We start from the raw sequence: 25,550 nt of genomic DNA on the forward strand, positions 1-25,550 counted from the left end.
CTTATCACCCCCCAAGTCATAACCCTTCTCTATTGCACAGCAAGTAGTAAATGCCAGCATGCTGATTTAACATGCTTATCTGGAGAGTATGTGATTATAGCCACTTTAAAATTAGCGCAGCTTGGGTATAAAATACTTTATGATGGGTATATTACCAGCGATACTAGAATTCAAAAGCAAATTCATAGCTTCCAAGGCCAGAAGGGACCATTGTGAACATCTAATCTCACCTCCTGTATAACATAGGCTCATAGAACTTCCCCAAAATGCTCCTAGGGCAGGGGTCGGCAACGTTTGGCACACGGCTCGCTTCCTGCCGCCCCCATTGGTCCGGGACGGCGAACCGCGGCGAGTGGGGGCCGCGATCGGCCGAACCTGCCGCGTCAGCAGGTAAATAAACTGGCCCGGCCCGCCAGGGTGCTTACCCTGGCGAGCTGCGTGCCAAACGTTGCCGACCCCTGTCCTAGGGCATATCTTTTAGAAAAAAATCCAGTCTCAATTTTAAAATTGTCAGTGATGAAGAATCCTTGGTAAATTGTTCCAATGGTTAATTACTCTCACTATTAAAAATTTGTGCCTTATTTCCAGTCTGAACTTGTCTAGCCTCAACTTCCCAGCCATTGGATTGTGTTATACCTCACTCTGCTAGACTGAAGAGTCCATTATTAAATATTTGTTCCTCATGTGGATACTTATACACTGTAATCGTCACTCCTTAACCTTGAGTCTATCACTGTAAGGCATGTTTTCTAATCCTTTAATCATTCTCATGGCTCTCCTCTGCACCCTCTCCAATTTATCAACATCCTTGAATCGTGGACATCAGAACTGGACACAATATTCCTGCAGTGGTCGCACAAGTGCAAAATAGAGAAGTAAAATAACTGTCTACTCCTACTCGAGATTCCCATTTATGCATCCAGTATTTATGAAATACAGTAAAATATTCTATGAGCTTCAGCTGCAAGTGATGAAAAAAGTTATAATATCGAAAGGGACTTTGGATAGTTTTTCAATTCATAGCGCTAGGTTATATCACCAACCAAGAACACAGTCTGAGGGGGTTTGAAAGTCTGAGATGTGCTGTATTTAAAACCGGATACAATTATTTTTGCAATAGACATTAGACTACAGTTTTATCCCAAATATAAAATCATAGATAAAAACAGGTGCAATGCAGATGAACTATAGAATGACCTTGTATGTCTGGATGAGCCTTACAACTAGCGCAACAAGTTCAAGCACCCTGTTAAAATACTCTTGAAAATATTGCAATCAGATAGGAGCTCCTGTATTCTGTACATATAAGGACTATTTCCACAATACCCTTATATAGTCCTATGATGCCAGTTCATTAAAAAAATTTTTTTTTTAATAAATAAATCAGAAGTTAGGTCTTCTATCCTTGCCAAACAGAAAGGAAAGGAGCATTTATAAAGTTAGGGTTGTTTATCAACAGTTACATTATTTGCATGGTGGTAGCACTTAGTGGCTCTAAGCCATGTATCACAGCACCATTGTGCTAAGTGCTGTAAAACAACACAGTTGCGGGACAAGAGCTGAGGATGACAAAATTCAACTAAAGTTACTTATTCTACTGGTGTTACTTGGAGTGTCAAGTAGAATAAAAAGACAAGGAGGTAGAAAATAAAGCAGGATTATGTGAATGAGCTTGGGCATCAATTATTAATCTCAACCAAGAACTTTATTTAACAAACAACACAATAAAAAACACAGAATGCTTCAAGACACAGACAAATTTTAAAAATACACACTTTCAAATTACAAAGGAATACGTGAGGGGGCAGCATCTATATTTAAATATTCAAGCATCACCGCTGAAAGGGATTCACCTGTGTTACCAACAGTGGTTAGAATGTACAAGCTTGATTTTCAACCTTTTTAAAACCTCACCCCAACCTAAAAATAGGGAAAGGTTTCAGGCCCCCCAATCTAGCCATCAAAAGAAAGAGGGTGGGTGTCACACCCTTAGACCTAATTGTGACCCCTGAGTTGCGAGTCCATCATGATCAGTGCTTAGTACAACAGGACCCTAGGCCTGAGGCCTCCAGGCAGAACCGAGATATAAATTTTAGGTGGCTCAAAAGAAAAGCTGCTCCTGGCCTCTCCATCCCCCACGACGTCTCTTTGTGCTGAGGGGGCTGTGTATCTCCTGAGTAGTTCATACCCCCTAAAGTACCATTCTGGCTGGGGCCTGGGAACCCCATGAGGGCTTCTTCCTCCCAGCTCCTAGAGCAACTGCCAAGATTTCCACAAGTGATTTTGCGTGCCTGGTTTGTATGAAAAGGGCTGTACTTGCGGGGGTGGGGGAGAGGGGTGTTGAGCCCTTGCTTTAACAACAGGCCCCTGGGGGGGTGTCACGTTGGGACTCCAAAACTGAGGCATCATAAATCACTCGTCACTGCTGAAGGCCTTGGCCACTTGCTCTAGGTTCACTGGGGCTGGAGCAGTCACCTCCCCCTCCCCAGTTATTCTGGGTTGCTGCCTTCCCAACCAATTCATCCACCCCCAACATCATTTTCCCCTTGCAGCGCCCTGACCTAGGCTGGGAGTCAGGAGGAGATGGGGTGCTCCTGCATTGTCTGGATAGGCTACAGGCTGTGGTTGCTGCTGGCTCAAGGAGCTGCCCTCGCCCCCTTTGAGCCCGGGCTAGGCTATTGCTCTGGCTCCAGTCTGGCCTCACCTCTCCCACTTGCTGGTCCACAGCTGCTGTGGCCAGCTTGGCCGTACAATGGACTAGTGACCATGAAGCGACGCTGTTGTGCAGCTCTCCAGCGCAGCTGCAGCCACACAGAACACATGGGCTGGGCAGGGTAGGACAGGAGCAGCCAGCCCAGCAGGGCAGAGGAGAAGTGAATGATCAAAATTAATCTCACTTGTTATGGCTCAGACTAGATTTTGACTGTTTCAATAGGTTTCTGTAGTTACAACTCTTGAGATGGGGGGTGAGTAATACTGTCCAAGGAGGGCAGTTTGGCATTTGCTTTCAAGTAGAAGGCCCTTAGTTCAGGCTGTGGTCAGTTATGCCCAAATAATGCCCCACTGTTAGGGACCGTTGGTTAAATAGTTATTAGACAGCAGGCTGTAGGATTTTCTGAGTCCAAAACTTTATTTTTTTAATAGCCCTAGCACTGAACAAACAAGCCTCAGGTGAATGCAGTAGCAGGGGAAGTGCATGTAACTTCCAATTTGTGTCAGTATACCTAATGTTCCAATCAACTAAGTAGCAATGCTTCAGCAGTGATAAAAAGGTCCAGCAAAAGACTCATGGCACCACTGAAAAGCACTGTAAGGAAAGAAGGTACATTGCTGCGGCTGAGTAGCCAGTATACTAGAAATGTTATTTCTAGTGCAGTATATAACAGTTCCCCCTGCTTTATCTTCCTTCATAGCCCATCACAGATATTGCTGTCAATTACCTCAGACACTAGCTGGAAGCACATGTAATAAAATAAGATTATATACCTACCTTAGGTGATCAGTCACTGTGACACTAAATGTTTTTAGTAAGTCGTGTCAATCAAAGCCTGTCTACAGATATATGTAAGGCAACTGGTTTAGAGAGAAGCTGTTTTGTTTCTAAACAAAACTATTTTTGACATTTAAATGGCACACGCAAGTGCAATCCACACTACCGAAAGAGCTAAATTTTAAAATCTACAAATCCAGCATGTTGCAGTTTAATAGATATGACTTGTCTTTTGCATACCTATTTCTCTGGAAGGATAATCTTTTCAGTTCCAAAGCATATTTCTAGCAGATTTCATTATAACAATAAAACAATATAACAGCATGGTGGCAAAGCCTCCATCACCATATTAAAATTCTAAATCAGATGTGGTGCTCTTCCTTGCAGTCTTTAAAACAAAGAGATGAACATCTGAAGGGACAGAGAGAATCATTTGCAAGCGGCAACGTACTATCTAACAAGTTGTGTTTGGAAAGTATTCCAATTACCATTTAAGGATTGCGTTTCAAAACACCAATTTGAAAGAAAATAACTCTATAATGAAAACAGAAGAGCATTGTTGATCAAAATGTGGAAAATAACCGTATCAAGATGGCTCTGAAGAAGTAATTAGTTCTGCGTTTTGCATATTTAATCAAAATAAACAAAATGATCTTGCCCCATGTTGTCATGGGTGAAGGTCAAGCCTAGTTTTCATCATGTTTTTATACAAATGCAATAGTGTCTTCATGGCAAATAGATGGCTCATAATTTCAGGGATTAAAGGCAAACAGTTAAACTACCAATTTCACACAACCAAAAGAGCACTGCTGATCTTTCAGCGTATTAGGCATATTAGTGTTATGTTGGAAACTAGACTGTTTTTTGTGAAGCGGGGGGGGGGGAGGGGGGCAAATTTTATTCTGTTTCATAAACAGGAAATATTTCATAGTATTAATGCTTTGTTAGTGACTGTAATACATCAGCCGCTATGAGGGACGCCTAGCTTCTCACAGTGTGAGCCAAAAAGCAAATCGTCAGATTATGGGTGCTTAAGTACTGTACTGGGGATGAATTTTGTGAAGCCATCAGCGTGAACTTTTCTAGGTAATGAATCCTCCAAAAGATCCTTCTGCACAGTTACATCATTGAAATGTAGCATGTTTTTATCTAGTGATTTAAAAACAAAAACAAAACAAAAAAACCCACACCATCCTGCTGGTTAGAGCCATAGCTCTATCTCAGGCTTTGAAGCTCTAGAAGTATTGTTGACTTTTTCAAAGAATAATTTTAAACCAAGTGCAGTTTTCAGCCTAAATTTAGCAAAAGGTATTTTTTCAACCAATTATAATTTTGAGTCACAGCAACATGAATGGCTTTTGGGGGGGGGGGGTGAGTTTACAGACCCTTTCAGGTGTTGGCTTAACAATCCATTTGCCACACAAGAGGTTCAGTTGGGCAACATTCCCTCCACTGTGCATTGAATACCTGATCGTGGTAACCTCCATGCAAGTGAGGCAATAGTTCAGTCTCCATGAACAGTCACACTTTTCTATATATTCAGTGGCTAGTAGCTTTTTTTGCCTCTCTCTACTGGGAACTCAACAGAGCAAAGAGCTATCTGATAATTTACTCTTAGCACCCTGAATAGGATTTGAAATGCAACTTGCAGGTGAAATGCTCCATATGAGTTACAAATAATCAGCAATTCTAATGAGAAAAACTGCCAGAAATAATTGGTATGCATCTTATTTCCAGTGGATATCAATACAATTAAGTGCACAATTTAGATTTACAATTCTGAAATCCATTAACTGTCCAGACAGATAACACTTGTATTTAAATGAAGTGGGTTAAGTTTTTTCTTTAAATGAAGAGGAACAAAGAGTCGGTCAGATTTTGCTATCCCATTTTCTCCCTCAATACTATCTATTCTAAGTATTTCACACTATTTTGAACGAACACTGAATTTCATACTAGTCTACATCATATGTACTGGCAAATGCAGAGATGCCAGCATTAAATAACATAGACTATTGAAGGCATTTCATTAATGTGGCGCAGAGTTTTATCGGTCTATAGATAACACATCAGAAATACTTACATTACAGAGATTTACAATTATAATATGCATAATTTCTAACTTTCCAGCTGCATATTTTAGCATTTTTTCATATTCCTTTCATCATTCCTACGGTGTGCACCAAATAATGCTAAATATTTTATGTACATCTTTTTCTCGAGAATGTCACCTGATTTTCATGAAGTCTGGCTCAGAATCAATGGGCCTAAAAATTCATGTCCAACTGTGCACCATGTCTGTGTGCGCTGTTAGCATGATTGCCTGGAGAAAGAGGACATTGGTTGGATTTCAGGCACACTTAGAGTGTAAGAAATTAAACCAAAAGCATTTGTAAGATTTATAAATTTTATTTACACATGGGCCAAGGCTTCTAGGACCCCATACGGCAGGACCCATGGATTGGTATGCAACCTTTATCCTCCACAAACAGCCTACCAGCATGCAGTCACACCCTGAGTGTCTGTGTATAGCTGCAGCCTGCTAGCCACACATCGGTCACACTGTGGTTTCAACCAGCCTTAGTCACCACTTGCACACCCAACATTCCCAGTCCCGGATTTCCCCAAAAACGTGTGTTCTGCACTGTCCACCCCTTTCCTGGGCAGTCCAGATATATTAGGTCCATTGCCCCTCTAAGGGGATCAATATACAACAGTTTGCTACCCCAAATGGAGTTACCCACACACAGTTCACAACACTGGATTAGTTCTGATTAAAGAATAAAACAATTGAACTACAAGAAGATCGTTTTTTCTCCTGACTTTCTCAAGCTGGCTTGTTTTTTAAAAGGGAAAGAAAAAACACTTGAGACATACACAGTAAATGAATAACATTAAAAAGAAGATGAAACCTCAGGTTAAGATTTTGTAGCCAATTTATTTCACTTAAAGGTCCCAGCTTATAGCTTATCTTGTTTTAGGAGTCCAACAACAGAACATGCTTATTATTTTTATTTAACCCTGTTTTCCTCTCAAATGTAAGTATTGTTTGCACTATGGCAACCCTAGAAAAATCAGTTCTAGTCCACTAAATCTCTCGCCAAACAATTAAAGTATCTTGTCAGCAATAAGTGTAAACTTCAGCAATTCTTATTACAAACATCAGCAGCTGAGGAAATAGCATTTTATATCCAAGTGTATAGAAGACAAAACAAGATATGTTCCTTTAGCTTTCAGCCAAATGTCCATATGATGTATAGCTGTCCAGCTGCAACATAGCTCAGCTCTCAGAGTGTTTTGAAGCATTAATGAGCCTCTGACGCATCTCTTCAGCATGTGCCTGGCTCTTGGCTCGGTTTTCTTGGTACTGGAAGACAAGGAAATAAATGAATAATAGATAAATTATGTCACTGAATTTAAAATGCAGCACAGGTTTATCACTTGGGAAGAAAACAAGTGTTTTTGCTTGACAAATTATTAGGGCTGTCAAGTGATTAAAAAAATTAATTGAGCGATTAATCACACTGTTAAACAATAATAGAATACCATTTATTTAAATATTTTTGGGTCTTTTCTACATTTTCAAATATATTTATTTCAATTACAACACATAATACAAAGTGTAAAGTGCTCACTTTATATTTATTTTTGATTGCAAGTATTTGCACTGTAAAAAAAAGAAATAGTAGTTTTCAATTCACCCAGTACAAGTACTGTAGTGCAATCTCTTTATCATGAACAATTATGAACAAAAAACTGCATTCGAAAATAAAACAATGTAAAACAATGTACAATTTTAGAGCCTGCAAGTCCACTCCGACCAACTTCTTGTTCAGCCAATTGCTCAAACAAGTTGCAGCAGATAATGTTGCCCGCTTCTTGTTTACAATGTCACCTGCAAGTGAGAACAGGCTTTCGCATGGCACTGTTGTAGCCAGCGTCGCAAGATATTTACATGCCAGATGCGGTAAAGATTCATATGTCCCTTCATGCTTCAACCACCATTCCAGGTGGGGGCCTTCGTCCATGCTGATGACAAGTTCTGCTCAATAACAATCCAAAGCAGTGCGGACCGACGCATGTTCATTTCATTATCTGAGTCAGTTGCCACCAGCTGAAGGTTGATTTTCTTTTTTGGTGGTTCAGGTTCTGTAGTTTCTGCATCTGAGTGTTGCTCTTTTAAAACTTCTGAAAGCATGCTCCACACCTTGTCCCTCTCAGATTTTGGAAGGCACTTCAGATTCTTAAACCTTGAGGTGAGTGCTGTAGCTATCTTTAGAAATCTCACATTGGTACCTTCTTTGCATTTTGTCAAATCTGCAGGGAATGTTCTTAAAATGAACAACATGTGCTGGGTCACCATCCAAGACTGCTATAACATGAAATATATGACAGAATGCAGGTAAACCACAGAGCAGGGGACATACTATTCTCCCCCAAGGAATTCAGTCACATATTTAATTAACGCTTTTTTTTTTTAACAAACGTCATCAACATGGAAGCATGTCCTCTGGAAGGTGGCTGAAAAGCATGAAGGGGCATACGAATGTTTATCATATCTGGTACATAAATACCTTGCAATGCCACTACAAAACTGCCATATAAAATGCCTGTTCTCACTTTCCGGTGACTTTGTAAATAAGAAGAGGGCAGCATTATCTCCAGTAAATGAAAACAAACTTGTTTGTCTTAGCGATTGGCTGAACAAGAAGTAGGACAGTGGACTTGTAGGCTCTAAAGTTTTACGTCATTTTGTTTTTTTAGTGCAGTTATGGAACAAACAAAAAAATCTACATTTGCAAGCTGCACTTTCACAACAAAAATTGCACTACAGTACTTGTACAAGTTGAATTGAAAAATACTATTTCTTTTGTTTATCATTTTTAGAGTGCAAATATTTGTAATAAAAATACACTTTGATTTCAATTACAACACAGAATACAATATATATGAAAATGTAGAAAACATCCAAAATATTATAACTGCGATTGTGATTATTTTTAATCGCGATCAATTTGGTTTAGTTCATTCCGTGAGTTAACTGCGATTAATCGAAAGCCCTACAAATTATGCTTCCATTGACAACATTATTTTCATTATTTCATGTTTTTATTGACTCAGTTTACTTTAAAATTAACAAAGGGTCTGTTTCATAATAAAGAGCATTTTTCTCAGTCTGAAACGAGTACAAAAACTGAATAACAATTCTAGTAAGAGTACAGCATACATACAGCAAGAGTACAGCAAGGAGGAAACTTATCTACCAAGCCATCTCACGGATGAGAAATATAGCTATCTTTGGATCACGAAGATACTTAAAGAGGTGCACCTGTGTAGAAAGTAAGCACCATGCCAAGGCACTGCTCCAGACAATTCCTCCCTAAGGCCTTGGCTACACTGGCAATTCACAGCGCTGCACTTGCTGCGCTCAGGGGTGTGAAAAAACACCCCCCCTGAGCACAGCGAGTGCAGCGCTGTAAAGCGCCAGTGTAATCAGCGCCTGCAGCGCTGCACGCTCCCTCGCAGCGCTGCAAGCTATTCCCCTCGGAGAGGTGGAGTACTTGCAGCGCTGCGAGAGAGCTCTTGCAGCGCTGGCGGCGCGACTACACTCGCGCTTCATAGCGCTGCCGCGGCAGCGCTGTGAATCCGCGAGTGTAGCCAAGGCCTAATGATAAGATGTAGATGCAGAAAGTAGAGGAGCCATCCTGGACATGAAGTTGTCCTCTTTGTAACTTAAGTATCTGTGATCCACACATAACTACATTTCTAAGCCAAAAAGATAAGACAGCTTTATGCTCCTGCTGGTATATTTTGTCAGACAGATGATGGTTATAAATTGGGCTCAGAAGGATTAGATTTTTATTGGTAACTGTCGGAAAACAACAATTTCACACACGGGTTGCCGAAAAAAATATTTTCATTGATAACTGAAATTTACAGATAGGCAAGGTAACAAAAATACTGTTGGAGCACTTAGTCTGATTTTAAAATATTTACTTTGTATATCTGGACATGTGATGATGACAATTTGTGTTTTGTTATAAAGCTTTAACTTGTTGAATCTCAAAGTATATTGTCATTAAATAATTACTGTCTGATCCCACTCTCAATTTCCCGCAACTGTGAAAATTTAAGTTGAATAGAAAAAAATGCTTAAAACAAACATCGCTATTATCTGCAAAAATTATAAAAAACAATCTAATTCTGCCTAGCCTAGTCATAACGTTCCTTTAGCAGCCCAATGGCTGAGCAACACATTCCCTCACAGCATTCTGGACGTTAACAGGAGCCAGCCTGCTAGGACACGCCATATTAACAGAACCTCCCCGCAATGACATCTAAAGCCTTGTTTTCAGCTTAAAGGGTCCAATGATCATGACCAGATGCCTGACAATGTCCCATTTCAAAAATTTATCTCTCAAGTGTTACTGTTGATCTCAGCTGAGCCAGAAACAAATTGGAATAACCCCATGAAGTTCATGCAGTCTGGAACAAATGCACAAGAGATTTGGCCATCTTCAGTGTCTTGGATGACCACAACAGACAGTCTTGGTGACCAACACCAGAACTGGCAAGAGCTCAATAAACTCAGGTAGGAACTTGTAGCCTACATAATTCAATTCTCAAGTTCATTTTATTCCAAGACATTCATTCACATTTAAATAAATTCCAGACATGTCTGATGACATGGCACAAGTAAGACCACACCTAGAACACTGTGTACATTTCTGGGTACCCCAGCGCACAAAGATTTGATACATTTCAGGAAAGAACAACAACAAAATCAAAAGACTGGGGAGTTGGGACAGGAGTGGCGAGGCATTAGATATAATTTCTTCATAAATCAAAACAGCATGATTTGGCATAATTACAAAACCCAAAGTGATAGTTCTCCGAATCTGAAAAGTATGAAGACCAAAAAGGGGGAAATTGATTAGGATGACTAAAGGAGCATAGTGGAAAGAAAGTGAACAAAGGAAACTTTCCCTTATTCAGCCCACACTTTCCTAACAGGTCCTCAAAGGTCTCAATAGAGAAAGACTCAACTGTGCAATAGTCTGCCAAAGAAGTGATGAAAACCCTTTAACTTGAGGAATTTCATACTAGACTAGACAATGTACTTACAAGTATACTTTTGGGGACAATCTTTAGCATTAATAGGAGTCTGGACAACTTGAATTAGGTCTTTTCCATCACTGTTTTCTACAATTGGGCCCAAACTATTTTTATTTTCGTGTTAAATTTTGAAAAATGCAGTCTGTGTTAAGCAATTGCCTGCATCTGCAATGCTTTTCTAACTTTCAAAATGCAACAAATTGGTTACTGCTACAATAGCTTCCATACAGCTATAAGTCTAAATATTGCCAGTTTAGTGATATACATTTTAAAAGCAGATCCACAGGGGGTTACTGACTACCAATACGTAACTAGAAAGTGCTTATAGTCAAATGTTTTTTATATTTCTTAAACTCAGCCCTGGTCTACACTAGACAATTAGGTCGTTCTAGCAACATTGATCAGGGCTGTAGAAAATCCACACCTTCCCGAGCAGTGTAGTTAAGCTGACCTAAGTCCCCATGTAGACGCACTAGGTCAACAGAGGAATTCTTCCAATTGTCCTAGCTACCGCTCTTGGGGAGGTGGATGTCCTACGCCAACGGGAGAATCCTTCCTGTTGGCACAGGTAGTGTCTGCATTGATGCGCTACAGCACCACAGCTGTAGTGTTTTAAATGTAGACAAGCCCTCAGACAACAGTGAAAATCAGTGCAGCTAAAAGCCACTATACAAGTTATTCAAGTCTGCATTTACTGAATATTTTTGTTTGTGAAAATAATCAATGTGCAAAGATCTTGTCTAAAGGCCCTATCTTAGGAACTCTGTACACCTCATAGCTCCTGCATGGCATGAGACATTAGTTCTCTTCCCAATATTAAATCCCGATATCTTTAAAAAAGACATTGATGACATATTTCCTATGGATTTCATATGAGAGGCAACAGCTACTCTTCACCTAAAGGAAAGCACATGTGTGTAATTTAAACAAGTTTCTCTTCCAATATAAACACACACTGGGTGTCAAGGGCCAATAAAAAATACAATTTTCTTTGGATGCTGTCCTTAGGAAGAAGGATCCTCCCAGAATTTGCCTCCACAACTAGTATTGCGGCAATAGGTCTTAACTACAAAAGCATTTTGGTTTGCCCCAAAATAAGATTTTGATTAAAGTGAAGTGCATTTATAACCACACAAAACGTCACACTGATTGAGATAATATTACATGCAAGTGATATTTGAACAGTTTCAAACCACTTTGTACATGATTTCTCCTTATGTAAGATGTATGTTCCCACTCACAAACGTCAAGGGACTAACACAGCTTCCTAAATGAACAAAGACTAGTACCAGAAGAGTTACATTTTAAAAAGCCAACACTTTGAGTAAATTTCAAAGATTTTGAAAATAGAAAAATGGGCCTACTTTATGACAGAACATTGCTCACATTTACACCTGGCTACCACCTAAGAAATCATGGACCCAGACCTCATTTGAAATCAACAAAACTCCAACCCCTCTCCAATAATGAAGAAAACTATGGCAAATAGTATTCCCCCACCTCAAGTACATACTTCTTTATAGCATGTGGTTTATATTTAGCTTCCCATCATTATATGCTATTTGTATTTTTGCTTAAGAAGAGAAGCTTTGTTCTTAAAGTACATTGTTCCTGATACTATATGCTTATGATTCATCTGATAAGACACAAGAAAAAAAAGTAGCATTTTCTGGTGTAGTACTTAGATTCTGCTGGTTCTAAAGTACATACCAATTCACGGATGGGCTTTTTCCTGTTTTTTCCACCCATGTATATTCACTACAGTCATTTCAAATAAGATATTTTGAAATTGCTAACTATTACACCAACAAGCTTTTGACCCTTTCAGGAAGTTGCAGTTACACTATTATATCAATTACCACTGTAGCCATAATTTAAGGGAGCAGATACTTCACAGTCTTTTTTCTTTCAATGAAAAAAAAATTAGAATTGTACTGGAAGATTGGTAAATTATATATCTCAGTTCACCTGTGTGTAACCTTTACATTGCAATGCCTCGACATGCCTTTAATCTGGCCAATTCAACTGTGTGTGGGTATCAAAGGGATGTTAAATTAACTGGGAGACATAAGCCCATTCGCTGATGTTGATAAGAAATCAAGGAAAATGTTGTTTGTATGTTTACATCTGTCTATATCCTATACTCAATTATAGGATCAAAGATGTGTATACACTGCAATTAATATTTCCTGTACTGTCCTCACTTATCTGTCCATGTTTTGATGAATGGCCAGCAATTGCCTAATGTAAATGGGTGTAACTGAACTATTTGTGTATGCATGAGAAGTCGGTAGTTAACTTCAAAGCAAAGGTCGTTGGTTTAACCATGGAGACTCACAAACTGTTTGCATTACCTATTCTTCGTCAGAGAAAAACCCATGCTGTGGCAGTAATCCTCACTGAGCTACTTTCAACTACAAATACTGGACCATGGGAACAATCCTGCTATCTCTGATTCATTTCTGGACTGCTTGTACTCTGGCAGGGAGAGTTCTAAGCATATGGACAGAGATTCCTAGAATTGATTTTTGGGAAGCCCTGAGGACTTATGAAAAGGATTCTAACAGACTCTGAATCTATGCTTTAATCTCTTTAATAACTCATTTCTTTTCTTAGACAATTAATCTTTGGTTAGTTTACTAAGGAGTGGCTAACAGCTGTTTTTGGTGAGACTGGGGGTGAGTGACTGGTCCTTTGGGACTAGAAGAACGTAATGTGTGGTGTTTTTTGCGTTTAATAACCTTACATCATACAGTCCAGGTTGTCTGGGTGATTATAAGGGGCTGGAATGCTAAGGAGGCTGTATGTGACTCCTTGGTAAAACTAATATAGTGATCCAGGGGTACACTTTTGTTACCGGCTTGGTAAAATCTAACTGTAGAATATACCACCAGTTTCGGTGTGTCTGTCCTGTTTTCTGACAGCTTGTCCTGAGTTTGGCATTCTTAGCTGTGACCCACTCTAGGCATCATGACAATATCTACTCTTATTTTTCATAGTTTTATTTCACTGAGTTTGTATTATAGTTTGAGAAGGTTTTTTAAAGCATGCCATTAGAGTTCAAGCAGATGAAGTGGCATTCTCACAGATTTATATTGTAGGGCAAGCTATTCTGGCTGTTCAGTATTTGGCTTTTCAAAGCCACATTTTCAGAACATGGCCACTAACTTAGCACATACAACTCTGCGTATGCACAATTCTGCATTCTATCATTTGACACACACAAATTCTGAATATACCAGTTCTCTCATCCTGGCATGACATTACAAGTGTAAAGATCAGAGTGGATCCTGTTGTGATAACTGGGCCTACAAATTTACCCTAATTCTAAGCTCAACTGTAAAGACTAAATTCATCTAAACAAAAAAATGACCCCAAATTTGGATCACAAGCCTACCCTGCATTTCCATGAGGTATGCCAAGTTTCAAAGCAAGCCGAGTAACCATGCAGATTTTGGAGCACTTAGACTCATCCTTTAAATAGAAAGGGCTTCTCAACCCTAACTACAGGAGAGTTGGTGCTCCACTATGATTATTAACTAAACTTTTTCATTTTTCTTTTATCTGCAGTACAGTATTGTAATGAGCAGAGTCCTGAGCAGGAATGTTATATCTATAGGAATCACTTAAGGCCCAATTCTGCGACTCACTGAATAGTTCACTGAAGCCAATAACTCGAGTAGTGCTCGACAGACAGAACTTAGTCATTCTGTTTCATGCTGTATAATGCACACATAGGTATCCTATGAAAAGAAAATACCAAGGAAATTTGCTTTATTTTTATTTTTTTAAGCAGGAACAATCTGTGAAATGTTAATCAGTTTCTGTTTGGAAGCATTTTATTTTGTTAGAGATGCGTGAGGGTGGGAAAGGGTATTACATATCTGCCTACCTTTGGATCTCTAGAAAAGGCTCCTGCCTTTGGTATAAAAAAATAAACAACATTGGAGTGGAAGGGGCACTATTTCTTTTGAACATGATCTCACAATGAGTTCTGTTTTCATGTGCACTAGAGCTGAATGAACATTTCTGCTGAAGAGGGACCAACATACTGTCAAGCTTAAAAACACTTACAAAGCAAGCAACTAACAGTGTAATTGCCAAACAAGAGTGTTAATGAAAAAGACCTTTCTGGGTGATATACAGAATGGAAAAAAAATACTATAATTATTTGTGAATCAAAAAGTACATAATGTACTTCTGGGCTATTTAACAGTGCTGCTAACCCAAAGTAAGGGTAGCAAGATAGAAAACAGATAATTACTGATTCAGTTTTATGGAAGAATGAATAATATTCTAAACTGTACTCAATGGTTATTTTAACTAGTGCTTTATACAATATCAGAGTCTACATTTAACTGAAAAAGTATCAAAGTTAGGTCACTATCCTGCAACTGGATCCACAAAGGTGGACATCTATGCCCTTACGGCACTCTGTTGGCTTCAGCAGCGTTCTGCGTGAGCTCAGAGGTCTGTCCACAGGGATCCATTTTCAGGATTGAAGCCTACTACTGATTACAGAAATAAGACTGCTGACAGAGGGCTTTGATTCTGTATCCTTGCACAGATGGGTCATAACCTGGTCTCTCACTTTGCACATACAATTTTCCATGCACAGACCTTTCTCACAACAAATTGTATACTAGATAAAAGACACAACTGCACTGTTGCTATCCACTTTAATATAACTTTTGAAAACTTTAAGTGTTTCAGTTACATTTGAAGTTAGTACCTTACCTCCTTCTTTAAGCATTTCCGCATCTCACGGTCAAGGTCATTGCAGTGGCCAAAAAATCTCAAAAAGGTGTGCTAAGTAGTTATGGGAGAGAAAACACAATTTGCCATGTTATATAATTCAAAGTTTCTGCTTGAAAAGCATTACAGCGACTTAGAAATTTATTTGTAGCATATATTGTGTTCTATTCTTCCTTTCACTTCCTCTCTTGTAGAAGAGTGCTGAGTTTCAAGAGAATTTACTCTATCTAAAAATCAGAGCTACTTCTTTGGAAGCGTTGTTACTCAGTTAGGGCCCAAACTTTGATGGTGCTTATCCTTCTGTTTACTTTACTGGGAGTTGTTCAACATGTGTTAGGAGGCACTCAACACATTGCAGGATCAGACTCTTAAATAAGATATACAAATTGAAGTCAGATGCATGGCTTATTGACAACATATTTAAAGCATGTACTTATTAACTTGAAGGCCAATTCTGTAACCTTTACTCACCAAACAGTATAGCTAGTTTCAGTGGAACTGCTCGTGTGTGTAAAAGTCTCTGGAACAGATTCTTCCGACTAGAGAGGTTTGCAACCATTGTGGAGGGGATGTGCTCAATCCCCAGGATAAGGCACAGTGTACACTGCTTCTCCTTCACAGCTCTAACAGGTGTAAATCCAGAACTACAGTTTCAGATTAAACTGCATACCATCCCGGCCACATAAGAGTGTGCTGCTTGTCCAAAATATCTGAAGCTGCTATACAGTGGGAGACTGGTACTACCGAAGTGGACATAGCCCAAAAGAGAAGAGAAGGTAAGCCCCTCCAACCTACCGCTCAGATCAGCCCTAATTTCCCATTTCACCAAGCCCATGACTTGAGACTGCATTCACTCTGGTTAAGAGTCAAATCACGGCAATTTCTGGGGCTTCATATATATTTAAATCTTATCCCATTTCTAAGATACTGATGGGGAAACTATGGCCATTGTTCTGATTGGCTGTCTATAGCTATCTTCCCCAAATAAGTCAAGTGTCTGCCATGAAAGTATGGCACCTAAAGTCAAAACTTTCTGAAGCAATGCCAAAGAGCATTGTCCAAAAATATGCCCGTACCTCCTAAAAGTGCCATTTTCACAGAATGATAATCAAGATGACAGTACCAAGTGGTTTGGCAGTAGAATGCTATATAAGGCCTTGGCTACACTTGCGAGTTACAGAGCAATAAAGCAGCCCCGGGCGCTCACTCCCCGTCCACACTGGCAAGGCACGTAGAGCGCTCTGACTCCGCAGCTACAGCGCTGCTGGTACTCCACCTCGGCGAGTGGAATAATGTTTGCTGCGCCCCCGCTGGAGCACCGCGGCGGCAGTGTGAACAAGGTGTTGCATTATTGCACTGTGATCAGCCTCCAGAAACATCCCATAATCCCCTTAAGTCAAGTGGCCACTCTTGTCATTGTGAAATCGGCTTCAGGAATGCGGAAATGCCCTTTCAAAGCTCCATTTCGGAGAAGTCGGCTGCTTATCAGCTCTGAGAAAAAGCAAACATTTACTGTTTGCTTTGAGTGAGTGGGGGGCGGGGAGGTCTGAACTTACAAGACAGCATGCTGACACACTCTCAGCACCCCAAAAACCAATTCTCTTTCCCCCCACATACACACAACATACTCCCTGTCACACTCCACCCCACCCCATTTGAAAAGCACGTTGCAGTCACTTGTATGCTGGGATAGCTGCCCATAATGCACCGCTCCCAATGCCGCTGCAAGTGCCGCAAATGTGGCCATGCCAGTGCGCTTGAAGCTGTCAGTGTGGACAGACTGCAGTGCTTTCCCTACTGCGCTCTACGAAGGCGGGTTTAACTCACAGCATTCTACATCTGCAAGTGTAGCCATGTCCTAAGACACCCAAATTACTCAAAAACCTACAAAAACTCAGATTCAAAAATACTTGCAACTATAGGCTAGACTGAGTCTGCTTAGTCCACCTTGTGCAGAACACATCCGTAGCAAAATAGAAAGGGTTTGGTACACAGGGATGGCTCTAAAAAAGACTGGCCTTTACCGTAACTCCCTTTATACCCCAGCTTGGTTACCCATGCCATTCAATATGGAGGCGCTATAAGGAGCACAGAAACTGAAAAAGTATGGTGAAGTCCACAGTATTTTAATGAAGAGCAATACATCTCTGCTAAAGTTTAGTATGCATATATTAGCCTGTATGTGTGGCATACAGAGACCATGTTAAATGTTGTTTTCAATAAATCAGGCTAGTAATTAGTTTTACAAAAATCAGCTTCTATGAAGAAAAAGCGTTGACTGTTGAACTCTAAGCTATTTAAAATAGAAACCAGACACTTGCTTCTCGTTTAAATTGTAGCAAATACTTTTATTTGCATTCCTGTGACTTATAAGCAAACATATGATTTATACATATGTGGGGTGGGAGACCATTAATGTGTGTGTGAAGTTTCAGCCAGAGTTACAAATTTCAGAGTTACAGACTCCTGGGAATAGGAAGGGGTTAATGAAGATGCTGACAGACACTTCACTGTAGCAGTGCTATAATTAATTAGTTTATACCTCTCTGTACTTAATAGGAGGGCATCAGATGATATCACACACAGCAATTGCACGTGATAAGCCCTCACTCTCCCCAATTTGTACTCTACTACGAGCAAATCCTGTTTAAAAAAAACCATTTTCATTTTAACTAGTACAGACTTTGTTTAATTCTTAACAGAATATACCCTATATTTGCACTTCAATTTTTGTGTGAGCTCTCATGCTAGGCTTACTCCATTCTTCCCAAGGTGCACTGCTGCAGGCTATCTACTCAACATGAATATTCTGCAGAGCATTTAAGATGCTGTAGTTCACTCACACTGTCACCTAAAGTCTCTTCCTTACATATAAACATTTGGTTCATGGGGTTTCTAACTAAGAAATTTAGTTGACAGACAGAATTAATTCAATAAATTTGGAATGATAAGATTTCCACACAGCCCTATTTAGGGGGAGGGAAGGAATTTGGAAATAAGTGTGTTATGTTACAATACCTCCTACCCCATATAGCCATAACATAATCCCTTTAGCAAAATGAGTTATCTTTATTGTGAATCACGTGAACATACCAATAGCCAACCTCCCTGACTCCGTCCGTCCTGCAAATTGTTTAAGTAAAATATGAATGGGGTCAGACTATCACAAGTGAACACGTCCACACACAAACGGTAAGAAAATTCATAGGTCATGACTGCAATTGTTACCATTAACTAAGCCCCTTTATGTTTAGAATTGGACATTACAGCTTACCTCACCATTATAAAATACCACAACAGCAAACAACTCATCACACAGTATAAAAGGGCCAATATTTAGCACATAAATTAAGCCTTCGCAGGGATGCAAATTTGTTTTTGCGTGGTAGTGCAGTATTATAGCAATAGACAGTTGTTTACAGTATGTCAAAATAGACAGTTTACAAGTACAAAAATGTTATAGATTTACATTTATATTTAGATACGTATAGTGCATCATCCAAGTGCAAACATGTGCTTACTGTATATAGGTACATACATGGACACTAATTATCTTCCAGAGGCTTTAGTCTTCCTGAATTAGAAGAATTCAAAATTCATTTTTTAAAAAGTAAATATTACACTCCTCTGGCTAAAGTCTTTTAGTGTGAGCAACCATTTTTTCCAGTATGGGAAAGAGCTAAATTATTTCTAATGAAGTAGCACAGAAATATTCCCATGCAGATACACTGATTGTCAAAGTTTCAGCCCAAATGTTTTACAACTTCTGTACCACATCTGCCCATTTAGAAATCCAAGCGTTATTTTGCAGTTAGTACAGTTAGTTTAAGTATGAAACAAAAGAAGGCTTTGAAAAAAAACAAATACTGTTCAACTATTAACCAATGTAGATTTTTTGACATGGTACAAAACATATTACAAAACTTCAGCACAGATTCATATTTTTGTATGTCTGTATATACTTAAGATTGAAACACATTAATACAGTAACTCCTCACTTAAAGTCATCCCGGTTAACGTTGTTTCATTGTTACATCGCTGATCAATTAGAGAACATGATCATATAAAGTTGCGCAATGCTCCCTTATAACATTGTTTGGCAGCCACCTGCTTTGTCCACTGCTTGCAGAAAGAGCAGCCCGTTGGAGCTAGCTGATGGGGGCCTGGAACCAGGGTGGACCCGCAGCCTCCCATCAGCTCCCCTAAGTTTCCTGTGCAGCAGCTGCCCAGCAAGCTATCAATTGCTGGGCAGTTCAGCTGTCCCTCCCCCCACTGTCATGTGCTGCTCCTGCCCTCTGCCTTGGAGCTGCTCCCGGGAGCCTCCTGTTTGCTGTGCAGGGGGAGAGGGGAGGGGGAGAGAAGGGGGGTGCTAATGTCAGGGTGTCCCCACCCCACTCTTGTACCTTATCTCCACAGAGCCGGGGGGGAGGGCGAGGGGGACATGACAGGGCTCAGGATGGAGGGAGCTTGCTGGCAGCAGCTGCTGTCTCAACTTGATGATCTACTTAAAAAGGCAGTGTACTTAGAGTGGGGTCAGAGTTCTTAAAGGGGCAATATGTGTGTCTCTCTCTCACACACGGTGTGTATCTTTGTCTCTCTCTGACATGCTGTCTCCCCTCCCTCCATTCCTGTTGCCTTGTAGAGTGTGAGGCTACATTAACAACAACGTGTTAACCCATGAGGGCTCAGCTGAGTGCTAGATCATCATTTAGCAGCAAGGCATTCCCTGGGAAATATCCCACCCTCTTACTCCACCACCTCAACCAAGCTTCACAATCATCATTGCTGTGTACAGTATTAAATTGTTTGTTTAAAACTTATACTGTGTATATATATATATGATGTCTTCTGCCTGGCGAAAAAAATTTCCCTGGAACCTAATCCCCCATATTTACATTAATTTGTATGGGGAAATTGGATTTGCTTAACATCATTTCGCTTAAAGTAGCATTTTTTAGGAACATAACTACAACGTTAAGCGAGGAGTTACTGTATTAAAGGTAATCTCAGAATGTAGTAGTTGCACTATATAGTCTCAGCCTTATTTAATTATAGCATGTAAGTGTGTGCTAGGTGCCTCACAACATAGATAAAGATTGCATGATCCCTGCCCGGAGGTGCTTACTAATTTCAGACACAGTGCAACAAGGGGAGTTACAAGGCAGAGAAGAAAGAACAGGGGTAACATCAATAAGATTATGTGCTTACTCAGTGAAGGCTAGTGTATAGCATGAAGGAATAACAAAGCGATTTTTAAACATATAACTAAAATACGGGATTTATTTTATTTCTTGTAGGCATCAGACAAGGATTGAGTCTTCAGGAGGGATTTTGTGGAAAAAGGGTAACGGCCTTATGGACCGGCTTGGGAAGGTAATTCTATTTGTTACTCCTGGGGGAATTCAAGGCAAAAAAAAATTAAAATTGTGCAAAATTCTATATATTTTATTTGTCAAAATAACACAATATAATCACTCCAGTTTCAATTATTTTAGTAATTTATTTCAAAATACCTGTCAACAAGTATGTCAACAATACAGACAACAGCAAAAAAAAGATTGCCCCAGGAGTAGGGAGTTAAAGAAACCCCTACAACTACTAATTTCTAGTTGTGGGGTGCTGGAGAGGGCTGTGTGGGGCCCCCAGAGCCCAGACACCTGCACTCCCATCCCCCTAGAACCCAGCTGCAGGGCACCCCCTGGCCAGACACCCACACCCCCTTCCCCCAGAGCCGAGCCACGTGTCACCCTCCAGCCCAGAAACGACCACCTCCCCACCACAGAGCCCAGATATGGGACAGCCCCCAGCCCAGACACCAACACTCCCAGAGCCTTTACTCCCCCCAACTTCTTTACTATCTCTCCAGGGTAGACGTTGTGGTGCAGCCCTGCCCTTCCTCACCCTTTGCCAGAGCTGGCTGGGTCTCCCAGGCCCTCTCCCATCCCGGGAGAATGAGGATCAAAGAGCGTACAGCCCTCAGCCCCGCCATGCTGGGTGCTCCACTCACTGCAAGCTGCATTTTGCAGAATCCAGCAGCCCCTACTGGCGGCCAGAAATTCTGCAGGGAAAACAGGGAATTCTGCAACATTCTGCATTCTGCAGTGGCGCAGAATTCTACCAGGAGTAAAAATTTGTGTAGAAGAGCTGCAAGAAAGCATGGAGACAGCTGTGTGAGAGAAGTGGACAAAATGAGCCCCAAAGCTGGCAACACTGGCAGAACACAGTGACAGCAGTATGTGAAGGCTGCAGTAGCTGAATCTAGTGCCTATCTAGACAAAGGCAGAGTAATATCATAGAATCATAGACTTTAAGGCCAGAAGGGGGGAAACATTCAGAAAAAAAGGGATAAACCAAAGAATCTATGAAAGAAAGAAAGCCATCTCAGCAAAAAAATATTATTTTAACGGGAAAAATAAATAAAGCCAAAAAAAGATTAGAGGATGACTATTGTCAGTCGTCTATGGGGAGCACAATGAAAAAGTGACCAGAAAAAGTGAAACCAGTGAAGAAGAAACTGCATGCCACAAGATGTCTGGACATGTTCGCTCCTTAACAAACTTCATGCTCTTTCAGATTCATCTCCCCTAGTACATGTTTCCATAGATCTAGTATGAAATATTAATGGGGAGCAAGACATTGATAGGAAATTATACTCAGTCTGCTTCTGGATATTGCAAATAAAGAGGGGGGGAAATGAGTAACATGAAGCTAGGATAAGAAAAATGTTTCATATGAAACTTCAAAGTTTCTCTTTAAGACTGCTTGCCTAAATTATTCTTGTTTCACAAGTGAACCTTTTCAGGTAATGTGCACCTCACTTCAGTTTGAAAGATGTTATTGTACACCCACAGTATTATTTTATAATATATGTACGCTATATGCTCTGGAAACTTAGGAGTGAGAGCAAGCTAAAAAAAGCAGAATTGTCCTTTCCCCTCTCTTCCACAAGCAATCAAATTTACTTGTCAAATAAGACTGATCATAGAACATATTTTGTTAACTTCTAAATGTGTAACATTTCAGCTTCACTGTAATATGAACAGGCTGTAGTCATAAATGACTAACCGTTAATTCAAAGAAAAGGAAGGGTTCCATTACAGCTGCAAGAAAGAGCTGGATGTAAGTGTGTATGTATTCTACCAAATTAAAGCCAAGTTTGTTATCCATCTGCAGCATAATCAGAAGGAAGTGTCATGCTTCTCGCTGCAAAGGCAAAAAGAGATCAAACACTTGCACAAAGGGTGCGAGAGAGGCAACACCTCAACTCTCAGAAGTGAGACTATGCCTGCTGTATATGTGCACTTGAGATATTTCTTTTCTGGTGCAGCATCCTGCCAGGGACTTCATTTGGACAAACAGTAATGAATCCTACTCTTAGGACTTATAAGTATACCATCTGCAAGCCCAGCTGAGACACAGAACAGCAAAGGAAAGCTACAAAAATAGCAAGAGTGATAGGATGACGGACCTGAAGATAATGTAAAGAAACTCCCCTGAAAGTATATTATTTCACTTGGAGCCAACCCTTTATGGAAAGTTAGAGGAAAATTTAGAATGTCTCAGACTGGACATGAAATTGATGAGAACAGATGAGGTAACTAGGAAGACATCAGATTTAGTCAGCAAGTATAAAGATTTTGAAATCAACTTATTTTTATAGATTCAGAGAATGATTGAGGTAAATCTGAAATCCTGGCTTCATATTATGGAGTTAAACAGCTTATTGGACCAAGCATGTATCACCAAATTAATGGATATTGCTGAGGAAGACGTGCAATAGAAAAGTAGGGTATATTCTTTAGTCATAGCTTGGCATGGAATTTGACTTACACCTGTTTGAGACTTTCGTCTTGGTCTCTCTCACAATTATTTATCGAATTTCAAGAAACATTCAAAAGAAATGCATTGTCATGATAAGCTGAGATGGCTCTCAACCAGACCTTTACATGATCTTCTTTCATATCCCACGGAGTCTTGTATTCGCGCTAGAGACTGATCACATTCATGACAACTTCTTGAATTCTGAGATTTTCCTTACATTTTAAAGTATACTTTGTTGAGATGTTTTGGGATCCACTATCTATATAAAATCAGTGGATTTCAAGTTTAGTGAGAGCTATTATATTTAAACTCATTGAAGCTAAAGCACAGCAATGGACATTGTGTCAGTGAAATTAAATTCCAGCTTGAAAAGAAATTTTACTGCTTTAAATCTAGTTAACATGGAGTCTGCAATGAGAGTAAAATGCCAGCTTTTTTATGGGTCAACTTATAGAAATTCAGTTTTTCCAGGATAGGCGTCACTCTCATAATAGTGAAGTGCTTGTAAAACCATATGTTCTATAGCTGACAGCTGCAAGAAATACAGGCCTTTTTAAAGCAACAGAGAGTCCTATGGCACCTTTAAGACTAACAGATGTATTGGAGCATAAGCTTTCGTGGGTGAATGCCCACTTCGCCGGATGCCTTTTTAAAGCTCTCACTTGGCACAACAATAGTTCACCTTTCAAAAGTGTCTAAGGTAACACTGCACAAATAGCATGCTTGACAGCTTCTATTCAACAAACATGAACTTAGTACAGTAGACATGTTTCAGGTCAGCAATGAAATGCATTAAACGGAGTTCTGTGGAGATGTTTTCCCACACTGCCCAATTCAAATTATCACTTTTAAGAGTATTGAATTCAGCTACATAGAAGCTTACACTCATGGCAATTTAGTTAAGTATTGGCCAGAGTTTTCAGTGACTCAGTCACTGAGGGTGAAGTCAGTGAAATCTGAAATTCTAAAGTAAGATATTTCAATACATTATTTTAAAGTTTAGATAAAAAACATCATTTCCTTATGACTGAACTGTCTGTGATAGACATTTTCTCTTCATAGCGGAAATACTAGAGTGTGCAAACACCTCTCTTTTCATAATTATGCACAAAGCTGAAAGAAACAATTAAGTCCTTCTTCACCCAAGGAGAAATTGCCTTTCAATCAAACCGAGAACACATTCTGAAAAAAATATAATCCTTTGCATCAACTTATTACCACTACTCTTAGTCCTTTAGTAGCTTAAATAGGCAATGAACCCGTTCAAATCACTGTTGCCAAGGAGTTCAAGTAGAAGAGCATATTCAAATCAAGTCCTTTCTAAAGCTCATGGACAGTTTTATTAGACATATTGTGCCAACCTATACACAACATAAAATTATAAGAGGAAAGCAGATTAACAATAATTCCAACAATGAAAGGAATACAACAGGATTCTCTGGTCAAAGCTTATTAGCCAAATCAGTTTACACACCACTAGGCAGAACAAACCGAACTCATTTTCTTCTCTCTCACCCCTTTCACCTGCATGCTATTTACAGTATTTTCTTAGGTGATTACAAAATCCAGACATTAGGATTCTGCAGTGTCTAAATAAAAATGTGCTTTGGTTTTACTTCTACTTTCCCATTAAATGTGAGCAGCTATCATTTTATTGGCAACTTCCTTTGATATTGCTGCAGTTGATATGGAGAGGAACTCCCTAACCTGGTTTTAGTTATTAGGAACCTGGTTAGAATCCTGCTTGCTTTTAATTAACTTGGCTGAGGAAAACTGTATGCCCATGCAATACCTCAGACTACTCCAAGATCATTTAAACTGCACAGACAAATGAGGCTGCAGAATTTGGAGGCAATGCAGAGAAGATACCCTGGACACTCCATTCCAATTTAAGAACTTGCAGCTATTCTAGGCAAGGCTCCCTCATGATAATTCAAGAGTTTAGAGAGAGCACAGGAGCCGAAGATTTAAAGAGAGCATACTGTGGTCAAGTAGTACTAAGTGACAACTTGAGTAACAGATTCCAGTGGACTAGGACTTTAAACTGATGAGCAGTGACACAAATGAAATGAAGTTGGGGCAAATGGCTGTCTTTAATAGCAATTATCTGTTCCTACATACAATATAAAGGCAAAACTTGTATGGAAATTAATGAAGTGTGTCCTTTAGTACTGGAAGTTATCCTCTAAAGGGCTGCTAGAGAAATTGGGCTATCTAGATTGTGAATGAAAACTAATCTCTTGTGTTTAATGAGCTAAATTATGGAGGACATGGGTCACATTACTTAATAAGTAGTTTGGGATGATATTGCCCACAGAATTTTTCAAGTTCCCATGAGGGCAGAGTTAGAGCTATGATAGTGTCAAAG

General features: G+C 39.8%; 1 protein-coding gene across 1 annotated transcript in view; it reads right to left on the bottom strand.

Annotated features, from left to right (window-relative positions):
- Positions 1-6,445: 6,445 nt before the first annotated feature.
- Positions 6,446-25,550, bottom strand: part of LOC113409570 (COX assembly mitochondrial protein 2 homolog) — a 41,346-nt gene continuing 22,241 nt past the window's right edge. The window contains exons 3-4 of the mRNA XM_026663656.2: positions 15,344-15,415; positions 6,446-6,857 (exon numbers count right to left, since the gene is read on the bottom strand). Of these exons, the coding sequence (XP_026519441.1) occupies positions 6,771-6,857; positions 15,344-15,415 (159 nt within the window). The 3' untranslated portion in view covers positions 6,446-6,770. The remainder of the gene's footprint in view (positions 6,858-15,343; positions 15,416-25,550) is intronic.

Source organism: Terrapene carolina, unplaced genomic scaffold, assembly GCF_002925995.2.
Source record: "Terrapene carolina triunguis isolate 2854851 unplaced genomic scaffold, T_m_triunguis-2.0 Scaffold33891, whole genome shotgun sequence".
Classification (NCBI taxonomy): Eukaryota; Metazoa; Chordata; order Testudines; family Emydidae; genus Terrapene; species Terrapene triunguis.